The sequence below is a fragment of the Spodoptera frugiperda genome, chromosome 8 (assembly GCF_023101765.2).
Source record: "Spodoptera frugiperda isolate SF20-4 chromosome 8, AGI-APGP_CSIRO_Sfru_2.0, whole genome shotgun sequence".
NCBI classification, from domain to species: Eukaryota; Metazoa; Arthropoda; class Insecta; order Lepidoptera; family Noctuidae; genus Spodoptera; species Spodoptera frugiperda.
In genome coordinates this window covers 7,876,674-7,900,765 of record NC_064219.1, presented here as the reverse complement: position 1 = coordinate 7,900,765, position 24,092 = coordinate 7,876,674, and the positions used below count along the sequence as shown (strand labels likewise).

The 24,092-nt window shown below is 36.0% G+C and overlaps 1 protein-coding gene across 1 annotated transcript in view; it reads right to left on the bottom strand.

The window, feature by feature from the left end:
- LOC118275285 (zinc finger protein 541) overlaps positions 1 to 24,092 on the bottom strand; it is a 288,113-nt gene that overhangs the window by 67,123 nt on the left and 196,898 nt on the right. Inside the window, exon 4 of the mRNA XM_035593193.2 lies at positions 20,255 to 20,359. Coding sequence (XP_035449086.2) covers positions 20,255 to 20,359 — 105 coding nt within the window. The remainder of the gene's footprint in view (positions 1 to 20,254; positions 20,360 to 24,092) is intronic.

Genomic DNA, 24,092 nt, shown 5'->3' with positions numbered 1-24,092 from the left:
AATTATTCAATGTTCACAGTTGTATCAAAAAGATTAGTTATCTATTATATAAAAATAAGTCGGGTTTTCCTTCCTGACGCTATAACTAGAACGCACGAACCGATTTTCACGGTTTTGCATTCGTTGGAAAGGTCTCGGGCTCCGTCAGGTTTATAGCAAAGAAAATTCAGGAAATATTCAAGAGAAAAGCGGTGGCGAAACGTTCGCCGGGTTTGCTAGTTAAGTATAATTGACGAAATTAAAAATTACTTAATAAAAATATTTTTTTTTAGAAAAGATCACACGATAAAATATGTTTAATATTAGGTATATTTATCAGCTAGAACTGAACATTTCACGTAACACTGAAACCAACTTAGAACCATAGTCCTTTAAGTTTACTTATACAACAATGTATTATGTAAATTCCCTGAAGAAATCAATTTTGACATTTAATACTCGAGTCTTGTAACTTTATTCTCTTATACTGTTTCAGTTTGGTTTGTTAAACTTAGCTATAGGTATATTTATACATACACTCGCGAGCAAAACTATGGAACTGTGTATGTTCATTCTTGAGTACTTAATAACTATATAAGAATAATAATACTGGTGATGGACAGGTGACTAATAAACCTTTCATAATTATTAAACATTATAACTCATTTAACCTTTTATTGATCCAACATACAAATTAGATATATATAGTATTGTTGGACTGCACTCTAGCTTTAAATGAAATAAATAAATATTAATAATATTTATTGTCATTCACATGTAAAACATACATATACATACAATACGCGAGCGAACAACCGCAAACTTACAAGTTTCGACATAACATGTCAATAATTGTTGAAAACACAAAGAATTGACATGAAAAGAAGTCTTATCGGTCCATTGTCAATTGAAGTTCTTCATACTTTCATATTCCAAGGAGGTATTTTCGTTGTGATGTCATATAAGGGCGGGTTTTTAGAACAACGCCTCGGGAACTTTTAAGGTTTAAGGGTATTTTTCCAGAGATGTGCTATACTACGTTGCTGTGGATAGGTTTGGCTTCCACGAATCATATTCATTGGTACACATAGCTTAGCACTGGTGGAGACGGACTCGGTTAAGCTATGATTTTTATAAGACTTGTGTTATGGATGGCTTCCGTACTACCGATACATTGCATGCTTGAACTGCGTATTTTCCTCGCACAGCTACTTTGCGGCAGCGCATCTTCACTCGCACAGACTCGCATAGCTACATAGCTTAGTATCAGTAGAAACGGTCACATAGTTTCACAGCTTAGCTATTACATCTTCGTAGCATAGCTACATAGCAAATCTCTGGTGGAAAAACAACCTTATTCAAGCGACGCGACCGACGGTGTAAGTTTAGGTGCGGTGATGCTCCGAAGCGAATCGTTTCGCCGACAGCCAGGCTTAAAGTTTGTCGAGACATCGATTTTTAGGGCTCTTACTTACTTCTTTACCGTTGAATAAAAATGTGGTTCATTGTTATAAGGTCGTCCGTTAAGATATCTGTTTTTACGGAAACTGGTATTTTTTATAAGGGTAGTAAAGTTATAAAGAAGGTTGTAAATTATATTTTGTGATTACAAATAAGTTTAGTTAGTATGAATTGGTTGGTTAATGAATTAAGCGTTTTCTTTAAATGTTCAAATATTTATAAATACTTGTGGATAACGCTGTTATTTTAGAGTAACGAAATAATTATGTAACTGGTTAAATGTAAGTAATAATTATTCATAGTTAATATTAAATTTAGAGATTTACTTTATATTTTGCGTAAATTTTGTTTTCAACGAATTTTAACATGGTTATAACGTATGTACGGAAATCTGGAGTATGGTTTCAGTCCTTGTATTATTCTTTTCTTCTCCGAATACTACTTATGCTGAACAATGAAGGCTTTATTGTGGTTCCAAGTAATAGAATTTGGTTGCTAAGTACAGTTGAGGTACACTCAACTCAAAATACTACATATAAATTGGTATTAGGATGTGAACGGAACCTTAAAAATAAAATCCCAAATACTAAATTTAAAAGTCCTGCTTGTAGTATGTATGCAAGCTTAACAAAAATGCTACGAGTTAAATTAGATGTGCTACGAGAATTTGCTACGCGCTACACGTAGTTGCTACGCAGTAACTAAGCTACACGACGGCTACGAAGTGTTAAAATTGTAAAATTAAAGTAAATGCTCAACGATAATTGAAAATAATATAAATGAAATAATTAGTAGTAATAATTAAGACAAAAGTCTTAGTAATATTATTCAACAATCACCATTAGGGCTTTGCTACGGTAGAACTACCGGTTTTTAACCGCATAATTTTGTGAAACAAGTCAAAGTCAAAGTCAAAATTATTCAATTCAAATAGACCGGGAAGGCACTTTTGAACGTCAAAGAAAATATAACAATATAAAAAAAAATCTGTCTAGTGAAGCTATTTGAGATATGAGCAAGAAACCGAATACAAGTAAGTTACCGTCCTTGCGGTTATGTCCCACGACCGATTTTAATACAATTAAATGCTACGCGGTTAAAAACCGCCGCGTTTCTCTATACTACGGTCGGGACTTAATTCAGAGTACCTAAACATTTTGACCTAATCACACACTTACTAATCACGGCGCATTCCCAACTGTTTTGGAATCCGAATTCAAATTTATATTCGAAAACGTGTTCCACACGGTGACAATGATTACGATATTAACAGAGTCCACACGTCGGTAAAGGGTAATTGCGTGCACATCCATCAAGTATGAATTGCACGGTTTAACACGGCGCGTATTACAGCCAGGGCGTAATTGCTGCAGTTTTATTTACAAACAAGGTTTTTTTTTATTTTTTATGGTCGGAATCGGGTTTTTGGTTTTTATGTGTGAGTAGTCCATTTTTGAATTACATGTGTGTTTTCGCACAGTCTCAACGATGTGTTGTTACGTTTAGAAAATATAAAATCTACATAGTTCCGATTCATTTAATTTCAATACGTATAAACAGACATGGTAATAGACTCACCCCAAAACATGGCACTTATAATACAAATGGTGAAAAGTCGGTGTACATTGTACATTGGCATTACGTGCCGTAATGTGCACCTCTGCCTACCCCTTCGAGAATAAAACGTGTGACGATATAAAAATGTATAAACGTCACAAAGGTAATTGAAGCAAGACCAAGCGTTAATAAAGAAACGTAAACTATAAACAAACAAATAGCTTTAGAACTCAACCATTCACGAAAGAAATAAAAAAAAGCATATAAAATGCATTACCACTATACTTTACTCTAGCTAATAAACCGCACTCGAAAGTAACTCCTTCCCCATTCATTTAAACCCAGTTTTAAATTCAAGTTCCAAAAAAATAAAATAAAAAAATTAATTAGTCACTGGCCACTTAATAAAATGCTGGAGAGTTGGACGCGACAAAGTTCACTAGTAATTTACTAAAAACTGTATAAAAAGCGGCAACTAGTCGACGACAAAATGGAACTTTTTTTTAAAAACTTTATTTATTTATTTATTCATTCTTTTTTCTTTTTTTATGCTTCTAAAAGGTTAATGGGGCGAATATTTGAGCAATTAGGTACCGTGTTACAGTCTCCTTTATATACCCTTTTTTGCTTTAAGAAAGAGTTTTTTAGTTGGAAATGCTTTGTTATACAGTTTTTTATAGAAAGTAAATATACCTTATATTGCATTATTGATTACCTCGTTAGTCTAGTTACCATAGGTTGTGACTATATTTTTATAATTACTATCATGAGACATACTAAATTAACTAAAAATCACGATTTACTCATGTAAATATGCAGACGCGGCGACGTCGCATATGTTTGACGAGGAACTCGACTAGTTTCAAGCCATGCTAGAGGCTCATATTCATGTGCAGCATTCCGCGACACACAACGCGGCGATTATCGCGCTGCTACTAACAGTTATGTGAGCAAACCGATAACATAATAATTAATTTAGTATGTCTCACGAAAGTTATAATAAAATGGTTTTTTTTTTGACATTGGAAACTCGAGACATTATATAACTAGGCACATATATATTATATAATCACACCAGTACAGCAATACATTGTAATAATATGTAATTAAGGCTTCAACAGTAAGTAGCTGCTCGTTTGAAGAGTTTCATGTTTGAAGTCGTTTTATTTTTCAGCTGATGTACTTGGAACGTACTCGACTTTGTTACACGTCTTAAGTTAATTACTAAAATGTACGTACGTATAGTGTTAAGTAATAGGTAGGTGATATATAGATGTATTTTTTAATAGTAGTGGGTTTTTGAATTAAAAATAGTGAATTCGATTATTAGAATGAGAGAGAGAAAGTTTACCGTTTGGTGTACCTTAGAGGGAAAACATCCAATGACTTCTCTCGCCTTGAGCAAGGTGAGACGGCAGTGTCAGACTTTACTGACCAGAAACTAAGTTCCTACTTGCTTTTCAAGCCGGAGCCCCGGTAGACTCTAGCTCCGGAGTATCTACATACTATAATTTGTAGCTTCTTTCTTTCATCCATTTATTACCACTATTTAACTATTTACTTGTATAACTTCTTCGCTATTTATAAACCCTTTAAAACTAACTCAGCACCTATCCCTAATCTTCTACATTCTACAATATTAAACAAAACATTACAGATCACCGATTCAGCTATCAGCTATAAAATAACCCATCCATTTCCTAAACAAGTACACTCCCACACAAATAAACTAACTAAGTAAAAGCAGTATCGTGGTACATTATTTACGTAAAACAACTCCTTTCCAACAAGCCTTCCTAAATCTAAGTACTCGTATTTGCTCCCAACCTACTTTGTATTACAAAATATATGAAGTTAATTAACAACAGCTATGCACCGACATAGTGACACTTCCAGTAAGGGTTGACTCCGGGTTATTTATTCGAGTTGTCACGTGTGCTCTAAGATTTATCGCTAGGGCTGACTCGAACACGACAAGCGAGGTTTTATAGCGCGCGAAGGTTAAAGGGAAATAATTTTAAAGTTTTCGTGATTGTTCTCTGTGTGTTATTTAATGAGATTTTGTATCTATTTATGGTAGTTAGTTTGTATCCTATCACGTTTTAAAACGGTTATTGAAGCAACATCGAAAAAAATCCGTTGGAGAAAGTCGCACAGGATAATATTGTCTCAAAGGATTCTCCTTATAATTGCCTGCCTTTTTACATTTCGAGACAAAGGCCAATAATAAGCAAGGTCCGAGGGTTCCATTGCTCCCGATATGCGGAGTAGGCTACGGATTTATCGCAATAACTGTACCGAATCAGGGTTCCCTCAAGAGAATCAGAGAAAATTGCGAATCTACTCAGTCGCACCTCCCAAACCTGAGCGGAGGACGCTATCATGAATACAAATCGTTCGTTTTTTCCCTTCACGGACTTTAGTTAAATCACCAAGGTCTTGCTGCGTGAAATGGTCCCCTCTACTCTGTGTTGTTTTTGTTTAACTTTTTTTTTTCAGTTAGCCGTGTTCTGCATTGTGGGAACTAATTGTTATTCTTGCGTCGAATGCAAAGCGGGAAGTGCTTGTGTTCTATTTATTGGTGCGAGTTGACTTTTTATTAATTAAGAGTTACGGTAACATTAACTTTGTTTTTATTGGGGCTTTGGAACTGTTGCGGTACTTTTGTTCGCTGTTTGCTTTGTTGTTTGTGGTTAAATGTGACGTTGCGCAACAAAAATGTATCGGGGAATCTAATGTACTGAGATATTATGCATTTTTTGTACCCATTGATGATTATCCAATGACTCTTGTAGAGGAAGCCCTTTTTTCATTCACATGGGGATAATTTCGAAGGCTTTTTGGGGAGAAAAACTAGGGAGTGTGGGATTTCTTCTCACTAAAACCTCCCCGGTGGCCACCACCTGCACCTAAAGGAGGCACCGGTGTAGAGGAACCACCGCTGTGTCTGCTAGTGGATTGACAGTGACTGTTAATACTGATTACATTTAATTAAAATAAATATCGATATTACTACACAACACTCATGTCACAAAGGACTTACAAAAGTTTTCACTAAGGGGAATAAAGTAACAAGTATTTATTTAAAGCCTCTAATAGAAAGTAACTATTTATAAATTGTCTGTTAGTTCTCAAGAGATTAATTTAGAAATAGCCTTAATTTGTCTCTCCCGGATTTGTTACTTTAAATTAGTACTCAAATTACTTTACAAATAGGTTCAGTAAGTAGTTTGGTAAAATAGCAATTTTATGAGCCTAGTGCCGTTTAGAAAAATTTATAAAAGATTTAATTAATTTCATAATTTTCAGTGATCAACAACGATTTTCAAGTCCGATGACTTGTCAAGTGAAGAATAGGGTAGTAGACAAGATATGAAAATTAAAAATTCAAATTAGGCCATCAGTTATATGGATAATTAAAAAAATATTACCTACACACGATTTTTTTTTATTTTACCATTATAAGTAAATAATACTTAGATAAAACGTTTATGTCAAAATTTTGTGTAAATGTTTCGTTATGTAAGTGACGTCTAATTTCCCAATCCCTGATTCCCCAACAACCCTTAAATGCCGGCAACGGACTTGTATTGCTTCTGGTGTTTCGGGTGTCCATGGGCAGCGGGGATTGCTTACCATCAGGTGATCCGTCCGCTCGCTTACCGGCCTATATCATAAAAAACCCAATCAGCGCACTTTACTACACAGATTAAATTAAATTTGTTTGCAATAAACAATTTAAATACATATAATTGAGTTTATTGTTTGTTATAATTGACAGATTCTCTTGTTGAAATAAATTAAACATTAATGAAATGTCGGGAACAACAAGCAGGTAGAAGGAAATAGGTTAACTTGATCACGGCGAGCGGACAATATTGTTTGAAAGTTATTTTGGCAAAGTAATTCCATTAGAAATGTTACAAGAATGAGGTAGACTGATGGACGATATTGTTGTTTTTTTATTAGAATATTGGGTTTTAGACTTTTCATTGTTTGCAACTAAACTTACACATCACTACATAGTATAAAACAAAGTCGCTTTTTCTGTCCCTATGTGCATCTGTATGCTTAAATATTTGAAACTACGCAAGGGATTTTAATAGATAGAGTGATTCAAGAGGAAGGTTTATATGTATAATACATGCATAATATATCACCATTGCACCCATGCGAAACTGGGGCGGGTCACTAGTTAGGTTAATAAATGTAGCATGTCTTAATAACGTTATAATAATATATTTAAAAAAAGACCTTAATAATAATAAGAGTAATTTATAGTTCCTCATAGTTTAACAAAGCCCTATAAAACAAGCAGCTCACCAAACATCTGTCCAATACACCGCCAACACAAACATTGGGCCATAACCACAAATATTCGAGGCAAAATTTACCGTCTCAATTTCGTACCTCGGAGAGTCATAATAGTGAAAAGTAAGCATAAATTAGTACGTACGGGGCCACAGCGTCCTTGCTTTTATTCGTCACCTATCTCCAGCATCTGTGCTTCAAAATTTACGGCTCGCCCACTTATAAAGTTCTGAGCATAAAGGAGCTGAAGGTATATACAACGCTGTCGCGAGACTGTCTGCGGTCTCAAGTCTCATCCCAGCATTTTTTACACCCTTCCAGACTTAGTTTTAAACAGCTTGGTTTAATTATATCTAAGTGTACTTTTGTAAGAAACTGGAGTCAGTTTTTTTTTAAGTTTTTATTTTGTGTGAAAATTCTTGAGGGAATTTTTTACGCGTTGTGGCTTTGAATATTGCAGTGTGTAGTCGTTTTTGAGTTATTTAGTTAACACCTGCTAATACTTATAGTTGTAGTCTGGTTACAAAAGCGCTGCTTGACGGAGTTTCAACAAAGCACACAGCTCCATTACACGACTGACGGAAAATCGAAACAGTGACTCGGTCAAACATTACTCACCCTACATTTAATACGAAACAATAAATTCATAACCATTTAACAAGTCCGTAACTTACAACCTAAATCCTAAAGGGTTAAAACAACCATCATTTATATAGAGAAAGTTTTATCAAAGTAAAAGCCCGTATTATGAATGATGAAGCAAGTTGGGAACTGAGAGGCTCGAACGGTGGAGGTTATTGTACAAACAGGAAGAGTGGTGCGATCCATCAGAGGCTGTCAACAATTGGACCCTGCGGGCTGGCCTCATTACCATCCCGTAATGTATACCTACCTACTCTGGTACATTGCGTTTTTATTTGAGAATGTTCCCTCTCTGTGTTCAAATTTGGTTTAAGAATGGAATGGAACGTTCTGGAATGTGGGTCATTACCGCCCGTGAACTTGGTCGTGATTGTATTATTTGTTATTGAGTGGATTTTCTTTTAATGTTTGACCATCTAGCAGTTGTAGCTAAAATGTGAATGAGCTAGAAGACAATGTATTTTTTTAATGTTACTGCTGCACTCAGAGATATTTAATGATTACTTAAACTATTCCTTAGTAACGATTTAGTTTGAAAAACGATTGCTTTGGACTGGGTTTATCATCATCTATACCTTATAGCATTTTAGTATTTAAACAATACATATAATTATAAGATTTTTGGTAAAGATTCGTGTACCAAACATAACATTACTGCATAACACCTACACTCCAATATGAAGTTCAACAACATCCAACAATATTTAACACGAAATGAAAATTATAGACGAGCCATTCTAATTCCCATTCACAGCTACATACATAAATGTGGAGAGCTTCCATAAATGTAAAATTCGCACCATTCACATAATGAACACGAATGCAATGGAAGTCGGTATTGCATGAGGTATCCGCTTATAAAACGCTATTCAATACGATACGCAAAATTCCGTGTGAAACAACGTGATGCCACCGTGAATGGGAGTCTCGTGTACCGAGTATTAATGACGTACACCGTGTGTAGGGGGCTTAATGTGTAAGGCGTGGTGTACATGTGTGGTTTCAGTTACAAAAGAGTTTATTTTGTTTTATTGTAACTTTCGTGAGATATTACTAAATTAATTATTATGTTATTGGCTACGAGGAACTCGACTAGTTTCAAATCATGCTAGAGGCAGACTGGCCAGTAGCGCTGCGTCATCGGAATGCTGCTCAGGAATATGAGCCCCTAACATGACTTGAAACTATATAGATGAGTTCCTCGTCAAACAGTTACGTATGTAAGCCGATAACATGATAATTAAAAGAGTTTCTTATTTGACTAAACGACAAAAGCGTTTGTTAGAAAACGAGCTTTACTGTATACTTTATTAATTATCATCATTAATTTATTGGTATTATTAATTATCATTTGTTGTATTTCGCAAAACCGTTATAACTATTGAAATCCAAGTACCTACCGTCCACCAACAAGACTGTTTCCATATTCAAAACATACAATTTCTGCACACGTCACAATTTGCAAACAACAATCTTTGTTCTCGCACAACTTTACAAACACATCGTTACGTTCCATTTTTAAAACAAACATTCTTATGTGCCAGTAATGGGCAACTTGTTTCCAATAACTAGTTATAAGACGTTATAACGCGACGTCGCGCGCTGTATCTGAAGTTGTCACGTTACTAACAAGGCAGCGAGTCCTAAGTGGTAGCTCATTTGCTAATGCAGTCTTTGCATTCGTCTGCTTATAGTTACTTTATTTGTTTTAATATATCGGTAATGCAACCTCTTTGATGTCTCGAACTCCAAGCTTCTAGACGTTGCGTCTGTAAAGTTGAAAGGAAATGGAATATGTGTTTAGAATTTCAAGAGCTGTTCAATAACGGTAATGAGTTAGTAATTATATGAAGGCATGGAGTTCTAATTTGTTTTAAGAGAAATGAAAATATGGCGGTTCTTTCTATCAGTTAGACTGACATTAATTTAACGTCATTCAGAACAAAATTATTCAAGTTTTTGTTAAATAAATGTTACTATTCCACTAAAGATTTTCTTAAAGACAAGAATATTGTTATAGTATAGTGCATAATATTTATAAATAGAAAATAAGTCTAATATTTGTACACCGATTCGGTACACGGTACGGTATGAAACATTAATTAAGGCGCGGTGAATAGACAACTTTTATGTATTTGAGGGGGTGAAGCAGGTGAAGTGGGTCTCGTGTACTGAGGGGTGCACCGTGCAAATGTCATTGATACGCGTATTCCATTTTATTTAGGAGCGTAATTTCGCTACTATAGTTTCATGGACGAGTGGCCCAGTGCGTTGCTGTCTAGATTCGCGTTCCGTGATCCTTAAGATCGAATCTCATTACTCGTATTAGTTTTTGTTTTTTTATTTTTTCAATATTATGTTGTATACATTTTTATTTTATTTTTATTTTATTTTTTTATTAGTTTTTTTATGACTAAAACCGAAATCGAACAATAATTTACACAAACTTACTACTACTATAGTTTTTGCGCTAGTGACAGTTGCCTGTATGACGTTGACGTCTCTCAGTACCACATGATTAGGGATGGACATTAGAAAGGTCTTTTTTTATCGCTATCGATACTCGCAGCATACATTGAATTCTCTTTAATTTTGTTATTAAAGTGTGTTGTTTAGTTGTGCAGTGTATCTGCGTGTATATAATGTCAATATACAGATACAGATTCAGATGATCCTGACTCAGATAATAATATGAGTTTGGACGAATAATAAGTAAATAATTTTGGTTTTAAGCAAGGAGCGTGTGTGACGTGTCGAAGATCTGACACGTTTGGCTCTCCAGTGCCCCGAACAGTCGCTACAGTCGAAGACAAGTTTTTACATTCAATATTCTGTACTTAGGGCCTATGCACACCACGTTTTATAAACGGCCGGCGACGCGCGTTTTGGAAACGCGCGTTGCCGGACGTTTTTCTCCTACAGTGCAGTTTGTTGTCGTTTGTATCGATACAAACGCGCGGCACCAGCGCGTGTGTATCGATAACACGCGCGTTTGCATCGCTACACACGCGTGTCTGTATCGCTACACACGCGCGTCAGGTGTGCAAAGGTCTACAGGCCGCGTCTAACTATCGCGTCTGTAGCGATACAGACGCGATACGCACGCAAGTATCGCGTCAGTATCGCTAAAAACGCGCGTCGACGGCGCGTTTAAAAAACTTGGTGCAAACATAGGCACTTAGAAGCAGTAGGCACTAATCTTTTAAAGACTAAAAAACGGACAGGAGGATATATGAATAAAACACCAATTATGTATAAAATATGTATTATTCATCTTCAATAATTAGGAGAATGTCATCTAAGAATTGTGTAGGGGGCGGGGTACGTATATTTTCTTGGTATCTTTCCCAACTGAGATACCATATTATACAGGCTGAGATGCACGCCACTGACGAATAACTGATAAAATCGCCTCATCTTCCAAGACTCTTCTGCCAATAGAGTTACTGCGACCAGTCGCAATCGTACAATCTACACAGCGATCCATGTCGTCAATATCCGATTGATAGGCTTAAACAGTTGTCCAAAATAGAGAGTAAGGTAATTTAGAGATGCAAGATCCGTCAAAAGTCCTTTATAAAGCCGAGGTCGTGGGGTTTAACAATAAAACATGGAAAATACGTGCGCATTTAGAACGAAACACAACAAACAAGTGTCATCTGTCAATCGATGACTGACTGATATCAGACAGAAGTGTTGTAAGAAGTTTAACCTCCTGAGTCCGAGGGTATGATATTTTCGTTTATTGATTTGATTTTTACAACATGATATCTTACCATTATATAGACACAAGAAAAAATAAAATTATAATTAAAATTAAAATTATAATTATTAACTAAAAATTACAACGTTTCGTTTCACGAAAAAAACTTGATGCTAAACTGGTGCACTTCGGTAAAATATTTTATTTTTTTGGTTGTCCTAAATTTAGAACTTCAGTACTCAGGAGGTTAAATCACAGAGTACTTATACGCATAAATGATTAAATAATCATTAATGTTTTATAACTTAATTTAAGTTATTATATTATATATTTATTTATATATTTTGTGATTTCCTTTAGAAAAATATGACGGTTTTTTTAATATACATTTCAACTAGTTAACTGCTGGGCCCAAAAGTCCCCTTCTCCTTTCAAGAATGGTACGGAACGTTACTGAATGTGTCATCTGCACCATGCTACGCGGTAATAGTATATGAAAAAATTTATTGTATTTACATAACTTTAAATCGATTTCGTACAAAAAAATATACTGACAACCCAACTTAGAAAAAGCTAATTACAAAATAAAATATTACAAACAGCAAAAAGATATGTTAGTGAATGATTATTTTCTGAGCTCCGATTGACACAAACTGACATAGGTCCACCAAGCAGCGCGCCTCAGCGGTCACTGCCGGTCCGCGTAGGAATGAAAGAGAAACGAATAGATGTCATGATCGGACGACGTTTTGTTCGATTCGTTCTGAGTTATTTATCATGAATTATATTAATTCTTACAAATATCTCATTTCAATCGAAAAATAAATAAGGCAGATCCCTTTATTATTTTAAATTACGTCACTGTTATTAATTTTATTAAGATATGTTCATAAATAATATAGTTACAATGGCTAGAATTTCAATTTAAATGGTTAGTTTATGATTTTTTTTTATCGAGAAAATTTATAGAAATCGTGTTTTGAAGAAGGTGGTCCATTCATAAAAATGATCAAGATTAACATATATTTTTTTTGTTGCTCTAACATGTAAACATTGGGCAAAAAAATCTGTTGAATCAATCCTATTTTGACTATGCACAGCGCCTTAACATAAAACACCCATTGTAACTACATTCTGACAAATCAATTTTCTTTCTTTTTAAGCTTAACCAGGCATTGTAAAATAGGTATTCTTCGGCCTCTAATGTTAACACCACAAAACACAAAGTAAAACTCGGCACTAAACAAACAGTCCTTGATTATACCACAAACAAATACCATTCGACATCAACATGAGTGTTCGAACAAATTGCAATATCATTTGTCTTTCAGTTTCATTGTAAACGCGGCCACACATCAAGTTACACACAACCAGTTTATCATGACCTCGCTTTGTATGGTCTTTCCACATATTTAACAGGTCAGTTTATACTGGTTTTTATAACTGTGTAGCTATTCGATATAAACCGATGCTTGACCAGCACTTTCAAGGGAATCTGAGAGAAAATGTTCAGAGATACCATACACATCGAGCTATGCAAAACCAATATAAACTGACCCTTGAATGAACGGAAAGAACGTACAAAGCGAGTCCATGATAAACTGGTTCTGTATGGCTTGATCTGTAGTCGTGCTGCGTTCCGATGGGAATATCCTCCTTGCTACATGTTTTCCTATACTCGATTATGCTAAGAGCATTTTTTGTTGTGAAAAATAAAGTTTTGTTAGATAATTATAGTATAATGCTTGTGAAATTGTACGTGAGTGTGTTAGTATGCTTCGATTAGTTTGGGAATAAAACCACCATGATTTTACACTTTTAATAGTGACTCATATACTTTCTCAATTCAGCTATTATTACATATTTTTGCAAATCACTAAAGCCACATTATTGTAAGCTAGCTTCTTGAAAAGAAACAGTCATTCGGCTTAGTAATCGATATTCGGTCCAGCCGATCCGATTATTAATATCTAGCGACCACTCTATCCAGTATTAATAGCTATCAACTTCACCCATTGTCTCCCTTTGTGCAATCCGACTACGTATACCGACCGACATATATACCATATACACGTATACCGCCCGACGTCTTCCAATTTCCACACTGATTACAGAAAATGATGTGTGACGGTGACAGGGACCGTGTATCGTTACACACTTCTAAGTATCAAAGATTGTTTTGTTACAGAAATATCCAACCAACATTAATAACCGAATGGAGAGAAAATATCGGAACGAACGCGCCGTAAAGGATAAAACACCACAACAAAGCTTAATGGAAACACGCCGTGGGGCTTTAAATAAAAAAAAGGCAATACCCCGTGTATCTGACCAATTCGCTGAGTGGGAGTCGTTGATATAAAAAATCAAATAAACACTCCATGCGCTTGTTAATCCGTGGTTTTAAGGGACGAATTTGACCATCAAATAAGTTGGACAGAGATCCATTAGTCGTAATGGATTGTCACAATACAGAGTATTGCAGCGTCAATCATGGCCGCCCGAGCTTAATTTGTGCTGACAATGAGAAGGGAATTAGTCTCAGGGTAGCGATGTCGTCTGTCTTGAATATCTGTCGGCGTAATGATGATAGAAGCAAAAATTAGACCCACTGCTGCGGTGTTGCGTAAGGTATTCGTTGCGCCTAATGCTAAGACTCGTGGTACATAATAATTAATTTCAATGTCTAGCGTTGATGTATGCAGGCATGTAATAAGAAAAACAATAATTATGATTACAGTAAAGTAGTGAAAACTATTTAGTACAATCATAATTAATCTATTAGATCTATTAGTTATTAAAACACACCTAAAATATTATAATGTATCGAACCAGTCAAGTTTGTCATCTTATACGAAGCACCAAAAAGTAAGATCAGTACGTAGTTCTATAGGTGCTATCACTCACAAACCTTCACCTTCACGCCTTTAAAAAATTACAGGGCCGAATTCTAGCCGCAAAACTAACTAAATTCAGCGGCACGATATCTCGTTGGCTGTATTGTGTACTGTCAGATTGACGGATGACGTTTGAGTGACGCGAATTACTACGAACCTGCAACCGACACCGTTCACTCGTATCGCCCCGAGTCCTGACCTGTCTAGCCATTGTTTAATGTTCTGACGTACATTCTGGCTTTTGACTTTACTTGACGACTGACATCTATTGCGCTGCGCCACTTTCGATGTAATTCCAACTTATTAGGGTTTAATTTCGTGTCAACAATCACCTTCATATTAGTGTTCGTGTCATTTTGTGTAGTGACACTGTATGACAATTGTTTCTTGTAATATGTGTAGATTATGTATTTCGGATCATATTTGTTGCGGAATCGGGGATTGGGAGGACTAGAAAGGGGAATTAGGAAGATTGGAAAGGGGGGTTAATTTTGCCTCCGGTAACCTCAATCACACAACGCAAGTATTATTTCACGCCGGTTGAGGCCGTGGTATCACTTCGGTATGTATGTTTAATAAACCAAACACATAAATAACACAATCATATGAATTTGACAAAGAGGTTAAGGAGACAAGGTCGTAGGTACATCACAGGGTACTCCATATTTAAAAGTCAGTGCTGCATGTGCTGCACTTAAAGAAAATTAATACAAAGCAAGAATCTTCCATTTCCTCCCACTGGATAAGTGTACGAGTATACATTTTCCGTTGCTCACAAGATTTTTGCGAATACTTCGGTGAGTAAAATACAAAGTAATTTTACCTCGCTACATTCGCGGGCTGCAACTGACACCGTACATTCTAGACGGTCTACATTCTTCCTGAATTGTTGCCTGCCACAACTTTAATGTACTAAGTTTTTTACCTCAAGCTTGTACGTCAAGCGCGCTTGTTTCTGATACTTGTTAATTATCTTCTGGTTAATTTTGTTTCACGTTGTTTTACTACGAAGTTGATTGGTGTTCGGTGTTGTATATCGCGGTGTAGCTTGCTTTAGTTAATAAGATGCTTGTTTTAGTAAATCTGACGAGGGAGTGTGTAAACGAATGATAGGAGATATAACGTATTTTCCAGGTGTAACTAGTAAAAGAAATGATATCGGTTAAAATGTGTACAGTGTTTTTTTAAGGAGTATCTAAATCATCCAGTGACTTCTCCCGCCTTGGGCGAGGTGAGAGTTCAGTGTCAGACTCTAACTGACTAAAACCATCCCGTTCCTAATCCTGCCTTTCGAACTGGAACCCTGGTAAATTCGCTAGGTAGTTCGCAGCTCCGGATCAGGCATCAGCCCTACTAGGCCCCATCTGTGGTGGTCAGATCGCTCTTTAAAGCATGTGAACAGTGCTACGTTATGAGTTAGTTACTCTAGTAACTTCTACTGATGTGATTTGAAAAAATATATACTCATACTATGAACACAAAAAGAAGAAGAAACATTGTACACATTAATGTTTAAAACACAAGTACCCAATTTTATCTGCAAATTCTCCATACATCAACCACTTAGCCAGTGACAGGATTAGCTCAAACCGCCACTCAGAAAATAAACTCCCTTTGACAAGTTACAAACGACGCTCGCAAGAGGTCGCCACTTTAGAATCCCCTAGGGATTGCTTCATATGAACATTAAATAGTCCTTTAGGCGGCTCTTTAAGAACTTCCCAACTTGTTCGAATGTGAACTGTGTATAGGGGATATGTTATATGTTGCTTCTTGCATTTAGCTGTTTGCAGATAAATTTCTAAAGTCCACAAGCGCAAATAAGTTGGTGGTTGAAAAGGTTATAGTATCTTATATTTGAATGTTTGGTTAATTTATTTGCGTGTGTTTGTGATGTAAAAGCTTTGAGAGTATTACGCGTCTGTGTATGTGTGTATGTTTTCTGTACATGTAAGCTATCTTGGATGAGGTGAAAGGTTTCAGGTTTAGTGTCCGATTCTTACTGACTAAAAACCTTCTCGTTCCTACTCCTGCTTTTCGAGATGAAGCCCCGATAATTCGCTAGGTAGACTGTAGCTCCGGGTCAGAATCAGCTCTACTGGACCCCATCTGTGGTGATCTAACGCCACGCACGGCGGTTTGGTTCCGTCCAATCCGCACATCTATACATACCCTAGTTGTCTCCTACTGCACCCACGGGAAGAATAAAGGAGGCAACAAATATATTCACTCTGCCGTCACCATGGGCTTCATTATTATTATTAAATTATTTATGTTTATTAAATAAATTGACCCCTAGTGGTTACTAAGATTCTTATTCAAAGTAAGTGTTTAAGTTATGCAAATGCCTTAACGAAGTTATGAGAGCGATCAAAGTGGCTTGGACGACTGAATATTAATTTCATTAGACAATAGATATTTAATGTGCTAGGTCAATTAATAGATGATTCTATATAAGCACTGGTAGAATGGCTAGGCTATTAGGACACAGATTATTTTATAGTCTAGACGATTGTTGTTGGTAATGGGTAATTTTCCTTGTAATCGAGGTTATTTTGTGAAAACCTTTAACATTGATTTTATAACTAAAAAATAAGCACAATTTTGAGAACAATATTTTTACTCTCGACCGGAGTGATACCACGGCCTCACAAAAAATTGACGTGAAACAACGCTTGCGTTGTGTAGAGTTGTGTACTGGAAGCTCAATTACTCCACTTTCCAATCCCCAATTCTCCAACAACCCTTATATTCCTAATCCCAAAAGGCTTGTAACGCACTTGTAACGCCTCCAGTGTTTCAGGTGTCCATGGACGGCGGCGATTGCTTCCCATCAGGTGATTCGTCTGCTCGTTTACCAGCTTATACCATTTTAGAATTAATTCCTTGTTAAGAATTGTCATGAAATTAAAACGAACACCAGACTATTCTGTTAAATACTTAAAAGAATATTAACCAATTCTTTCAAACAAATTTCTAGCAACACGCACAATAAATCTCAATACAGCAGCAAAGAATTACGTAACAGGTTGTTACAAATGCTCCTATATCACGTCTCGTGTCTCTAAACCGGAGCAACGTTCCCAACTCCGGTGTCAGTCGTCGAAACACATCAATCTCGCAAACTTCCACGGAATGGAGCAGAACCCACGGATCTATTCATCTTAATGTTTTAAAGCCGCATTCATCAATCCACCGAGTATAAGCGTGTCATTAGGCATACATATATTTTACTTTAACTCCTCCTAAAGTTTGCTTTTCATTTTAGCGGTGGCTCTTCAATTTTGTAATTGGAATTGCTGTGTTTATTGTGTTGTTTTGTTTTGTTTTTAAACGATTTTAAAAAATAAGTTCTCAGTTTGACCTGTATGTATGTTTGTGCTCGATTATCTCGCGTTTGACTTAACCGATTTTGATGCGGTTTTCAGCATAGTATTTTTCTGACTTAGGTAGAAAAGCCTTTTGGTTTTAACTATATCACCTGTTTATTAAAAAAAGAGGGGATAAAGATAATGAAAGGATTGGCCATACACTACAAAGTATATATTGGCTAATGAACATGATTTTGCGTACACAAGCATCACTTTGAATTCTTTCGGATACTGAAACTTAAAACTACTGAGTGAAATTTTACTAAAGCCATAAAACATACAAATGAAGCTATTAAATGGAAATGTTAAATTAATTCCTTGCCATTCAAAACAAAACCTTTACAGTATTTTCATTAGGTTTCATTTAATACGATACGAGACAGACAAATAAGTCAAAGGGGATGCGACATAGGTACGCTATTCAGATGCTTTTGAGATGACATATACATACGTACATGATATTTATGTATGTGTACATATACGACGGAGTTTCCTAGACGTCTCCGCTTTGACATAATTTACATTCACTAATGTATCATATATTGTATACCTACTTATACGCATAGTTAGGCTTCGTACAGACTAGGCAACATTTTGTGGGCGATATGTTGCCCAACATGTTTGAAGTTAGTGTGAAACGTTTTGTGAAGCAGTGTTGTTTGTCTACTTAAAATTTCACTTATTATACATCAGTTGTTGGCTACATGTCCTTCGAGACACTAGTGTTGATTTCAGTGGCACTTAGTTCTTACACTACATAAATATTCAGCAACATTTGATCTTTAATTGCACATAGTTGCACCGAAAAACTATTGTGAGACAAAATAAAAAGCACGGTTTACTCACGAAATTAATGGAGAAAAGCTCTACTAGTTTCGAGTCACAGAGAGACTCTTCATCATGAGTAGCGTCCGTAGACGCGCCGACGTTGCTTAGCCTACGGAAGCGTCTAAAAGTAGTACAGGTTGTCCCCATTAATTTACATGAGTAAACCGTGATTTTTAGTCAACACGTGGGTCGTTGCGCGTCTTTTTACAAGATGCGTTAGCGATGTTGTGTGTCGCGTGTGATGCGTCAATTGTTGCTTCGTGAATACGACGCTTTATTGTATGTACGTTGTATGCAAATTAATTGCACTTTATCTTGAATCAAAGAGCACATTGTTCTCAGCACTAAATATATATACAATTACCTGGAGTATATATACGGAATTGATATTACTGACGGTTCTGTCTCAGTCAAATTGATCTCAATCAGCTATTGTTTGAAATAGTTACATTAGGTTGATTAAGGAGAAATATTGTTGTTTGTATAGCTTTAGAAATAGAGAGGTTACAGATTTGGTTATTGTGTTTAATGGAATATTTAAAGTAAATGAACAAAGATTTGATTTTAATAATATAAGCTGGTAATAGAGCAGACGAACCACCGGTAAGCTATTACCACCGTCCATGGACAGCTGAGGCCAGAGGCGTGTTTACGTATCTTTTAGCTGCGTGATGACGTAACAAACTACTCCGTCTGAACGTTAATTTGCTTCATTACCCTGTACCTACTTAAACAAGTCGGAATTTGCTTCAACTAAGCTTTTCTACAAAAAATCCTGTCTATATTTTCACTATTAACCGACGAAATAAAAAGAAATATTTGACTATAATACTACCTACTAATAATACGTATCCGTATAATAATAGTGCCATTATCCTCTGACATAATCCTTATTTAAAAATATTCTTAAAAACAAAATAATTGACTGACCGTTATCATGGTCTGGTAGGGGCAGACTGTCGGATGCGTCTGACGCCAGCGCCAGGTCTGATACCATGACTATCCTTATTTAAAAATATATGTAAAAACAAAACAATTGACTGACCGTTATCATGGTCTGGTAGGGGCAGACTGTCGGATGCGTCAGACGCCAGCGCCAGGTCTGATACCATGACTATCCTTATTTAAAAATATTCTTAAAAACAAAATAATTGACTGACCGTTATCATGGTCTGGTAGGGGCAGACTGTCGGATGCGTCTGACGCCAGCGCCAGGTCTGATACCATGACTATCCTTATTTAAAAATATTCTTAAAAACAAAACAATTGACTGACCGTTATCATGGTCTGGTAGGGGCAGACTGTCGGATGCGTCTGACGCCAGCGCCAGGTCTGATACCATGACTATCCTTATTTAAAAATATATGTAAAAACAAAACAATTGACTGACCGTTATCATGGTCTGGTAGGGGCAGACTGTCGGATGCGTCAGACGCCAGCGCCAGGTCTGATACCATGACTATCCTTATTTAAAAATATTCTTAAAAACAAAACAATTGACTGACCGTTATCATGGTCTGGTAGGGGCAGACTGTCGGATGCATCAGACGCCAGCGCCAGGTCTGGTGAGGCGGCGCCCAGGAGCGCAGACAGGCCACTGTGGTCGCCATCTGCAACAATTCAACTTGGTTTCAGTATTGGTGAGATGGGGATTAGTTGTTTTATGACTTTTAGTAGCTAGTAACTGTATTTTTATAATAACTATCGTGAGATAAATAATACAGAATCACAGTTAACTCATGTAGTAGTAGCTTTTCTCCATGAATAAGTAAGTAAACCGTGATTTTTAGTTAAGCTAGAATACTGCTCATGTTTTGTAGTCAGTTGTTAGTTTTTTTATTGATAAAATAATGTAATGTAATGGGACTTAAGATATTTCATTTAGGTATTAAGTAACTAGTCATTTGATTAGCACCTAGCTTCAGTGACGGACAGACTGATAGACTGTCATTTATTTCTTTATGTGTTGAAGTTTCAACAGTACCTATTTATGGTTTAATTGGAATAAATTATTTTACTTTTGATTTTCTGTGTGTTATTTATTTTTACCTGACCAAAAAGACCAACACCTACGCTTCACAGTGGTAAAAACCTCCACCAATAAGATAACACCACCGGACCCAAACACTGCCAAATACCTAATATTACATTACAGGGGCAAATGACAGAACGTTACAACCGAGTCGTGTTATTTACGATCAGAAACTATCCCAACAGACAGTTTACATAGGTTTATTACATTATTAAATTACAGGGAGCCTAAAATTAATCTAGTTAATTATAATCTCAAGTAAACGTAACGAATAGGTTTCACTTACGACAAAATTAAGTTTGTAACTTGAGTATATCATGAACTTGGTGTTAGGCATTGCGTAATTTATATGTTGAGGTTTGTGGTTTCTAGACGAACTTTCTCCAAGAATGTGCTCGTACTTAGGGCTTTTTTGTTTCGAAATTGCCGAGGTTGGAGTTTGATTTGTTTTATAACGTATATTTAATTGAAAAACGAGTGCTATGAACAAGCATATATCATCTACAAACACATAACATGCAACGTTAAACAATACATAAGTATTTAAATAAAGAAACCCCACTCATTTAGCACGTAATAAACATCTCATAATTATTACAACCTCAATGTACCACAGCAATATCATAAGTATCTGATGGCAAAATAATTGTTTTAAGACTGGCTGCGAGCAACAGAAGAGCTCTCAAAACTTGTGCTGCTTCGAATCCCTATAAATTATTTATGTCAGTTGAACAATTTCCTTATTCCCCAATGTACGGGCCCCTAATTACGTAGGTCTAAAGTACCTCTTAGATGTCATACTCAATTGTTCTATTAAAGGGAGTACTGTTTAATTCAGACCTAATTTAATATTTTCGACTTAAGAAATAAGACGCCATGTTGGAATGTTGGAAACCAATTACAAAATGGCGGCTTAAAAAGACCTACGACATCTTACACATCAAATTAAATTTGATTTGATTTTATTTGAACGTTTTAAGTCTGAAGAGTTTTTGAAATAATTGAAATGTTTTTTTTTTCTTTTTCGTTGGTCTATTTCTCATGAGAGGGAGTGCTTTTTAGTTCTTTTCTAATATGGGGCTGTTGTGTGTAGGTATAGAGGATCAAGACAAATCTCTTATTTTGACAAGACTTTAGACGTGCTATAACTGCCTAACATTTAAAGCTATAATAAATCAGCGTTAAGTATGAAAACGATTTACTTATTCATGAATTTTATATCAGCCACATCGTTTACTACCTAAAGAAGTAATAAATGCCAACAATAAAAGCCCAAAAAGGGATTGTTCAATCAATCATACTTTTCCAAATTCTCTAATATGGCTGCCGTAAAAGTTGTGAATTCTTTTGGCACGTTTCGGTTATCATCTTGTTTATTTGCGACCAAATGTGGGACATAATAAAACGGCAAGTGACGCGCGAAGGATGCAATAAACGGCCGGTGCTCCCCGCGGCACACGCCTTCAATTTCTACAATATTTTTCTTCATGCAACATAATCTTGAATTATGATTCGTTTACATTTGGATATTTTGCGTGCTGGCCGCATACAAATAAGGTCGGGTTCGAATTTTAAATTGAGCGGCAAAGTTTTTTAATTTGCCTATAGAATGGAATCGAATGTTCCCAACTTTAGGGTGGGGTTTATTTACCCGATGTAAGCAGAGAAGGATTAATTCAAAACCCTATATTTTCGTCGTTGCCTTTATAACCCAATAGTTTTGCAATGAAAGTAGCTTCCGGATTCATAGTAAATAATGTTTTGTTATTCATTTGTTTAATAAATAGCGGTCACTCGGTGCAGGCCATAACAAAGCGTAATTGGGGCCGGACCCAAGAAATTCAACTAATTAGAAATTCATCGTCAGAAAACAACTATAGCGACGGCAACAGAATAGTTGAGTACAAGTGAATAGTTGGCGATATTTCGGTCGGAATGGTCAATATTAATTACAAAGTGAGGCAGCGGGGCCGAGTCGCAGCGCTCCTTCAAATTTATTCAGATAAATTAAATGACACTAAGTAAATTGGGAGTGCAAATTGGTAGTTGTCTGTTGCGGGCCGTGCTACTGCGACCAGTTGTCGACTTAGTTTTCGGTAGCAAGTTACTTCTCGACGGCTATATTACTTCATTTGCAACTTTATGGCACCGCATTTCCTGCGGGTTGAGGGTTCGTACCCCACTTGTTTTATGAAAAAATACAGTGAAGCAGTTCCCTCTAAGTTATGATCCGTTCTCGCTTCTTTGTTCCCTAGTAGTGAGACAAAATGGGTCGGTACAGGTCGTTGTTACGTACTTGTGAGGTGTTTCGTTGACAGTATTATTAAATGTTTTATATTTAGGTAAGTATGTATTCCGTATGTTTGTTTCTTTGTTTTTAAACTCAGTGTCCTGTTTAGTTCTAGACGACAAATTGAGGCTAGATCTCTGTATCATTTAACCATTTCATTTTTAAGTTTAAGGGCAAGCTAGACCTGGTTTAGCTGCTTCATTTTTGTGTACATATATATTTTGTATGCTGTCATGTTTCTATTAGGAAAAAAGCCCTAACAAAAAATTAAAATTAAAAAAAAAACAATATAAAGACTAGTTTCACATTAACATTATCAGACTTAGTAGATACTAGATTTAAAAATCTAAAAGCCCGTTCATCAAAGTAAATAACGGTCCAAGTGTTGGAGTGAGACAGTGAGGATTGCTCCAGTCATAATAATCGTGAAGATGGCTTCGTCTCAGGGGCCCTGGCCAACTTTCGGACGCTGAAATCATTCCCTGGTGGTCATTTTGGTAACGATGCCAGTCGAGAAATGTAGCCAATTGGAAGATAATGGTGATTACTTTTATTAACTAGTGATTGTATTGAATGGTGTGTATGGTGATATATGAGACCCAATTACCCTCTCTTCCTAACCCTCGATTCCCCAAACAACCCTTAAATTCTTAACCATCAAAAGGCTGGCAACGCACTTGTAACGCCTCTGGTGTTTTAAGTGTCCATGGGCGGCGTTGATTTCTTACCATCAGGTGATACGACAGCTCGTTTATCGGCTTATACTATAAAAAAGATTTTTAAATGTCCTAAAATGAGGAATGCGTCGTTTTTGCGTCTTGTTGAAAAATCTTGTAAATATTAATAAAATAGTTTCCTTATTATAAAGCTATACCATCGTTTATTAATATAACTTAACACGTGATTTCTATTAAGTCGCAAATAAATATAAATAGAAGAATTAAAAGATTATTTACAAAAACTGACGTTATTCCTTTACAAAAATGTAAAACAATGGTAATTCTCGCGCTATCGATGGCGT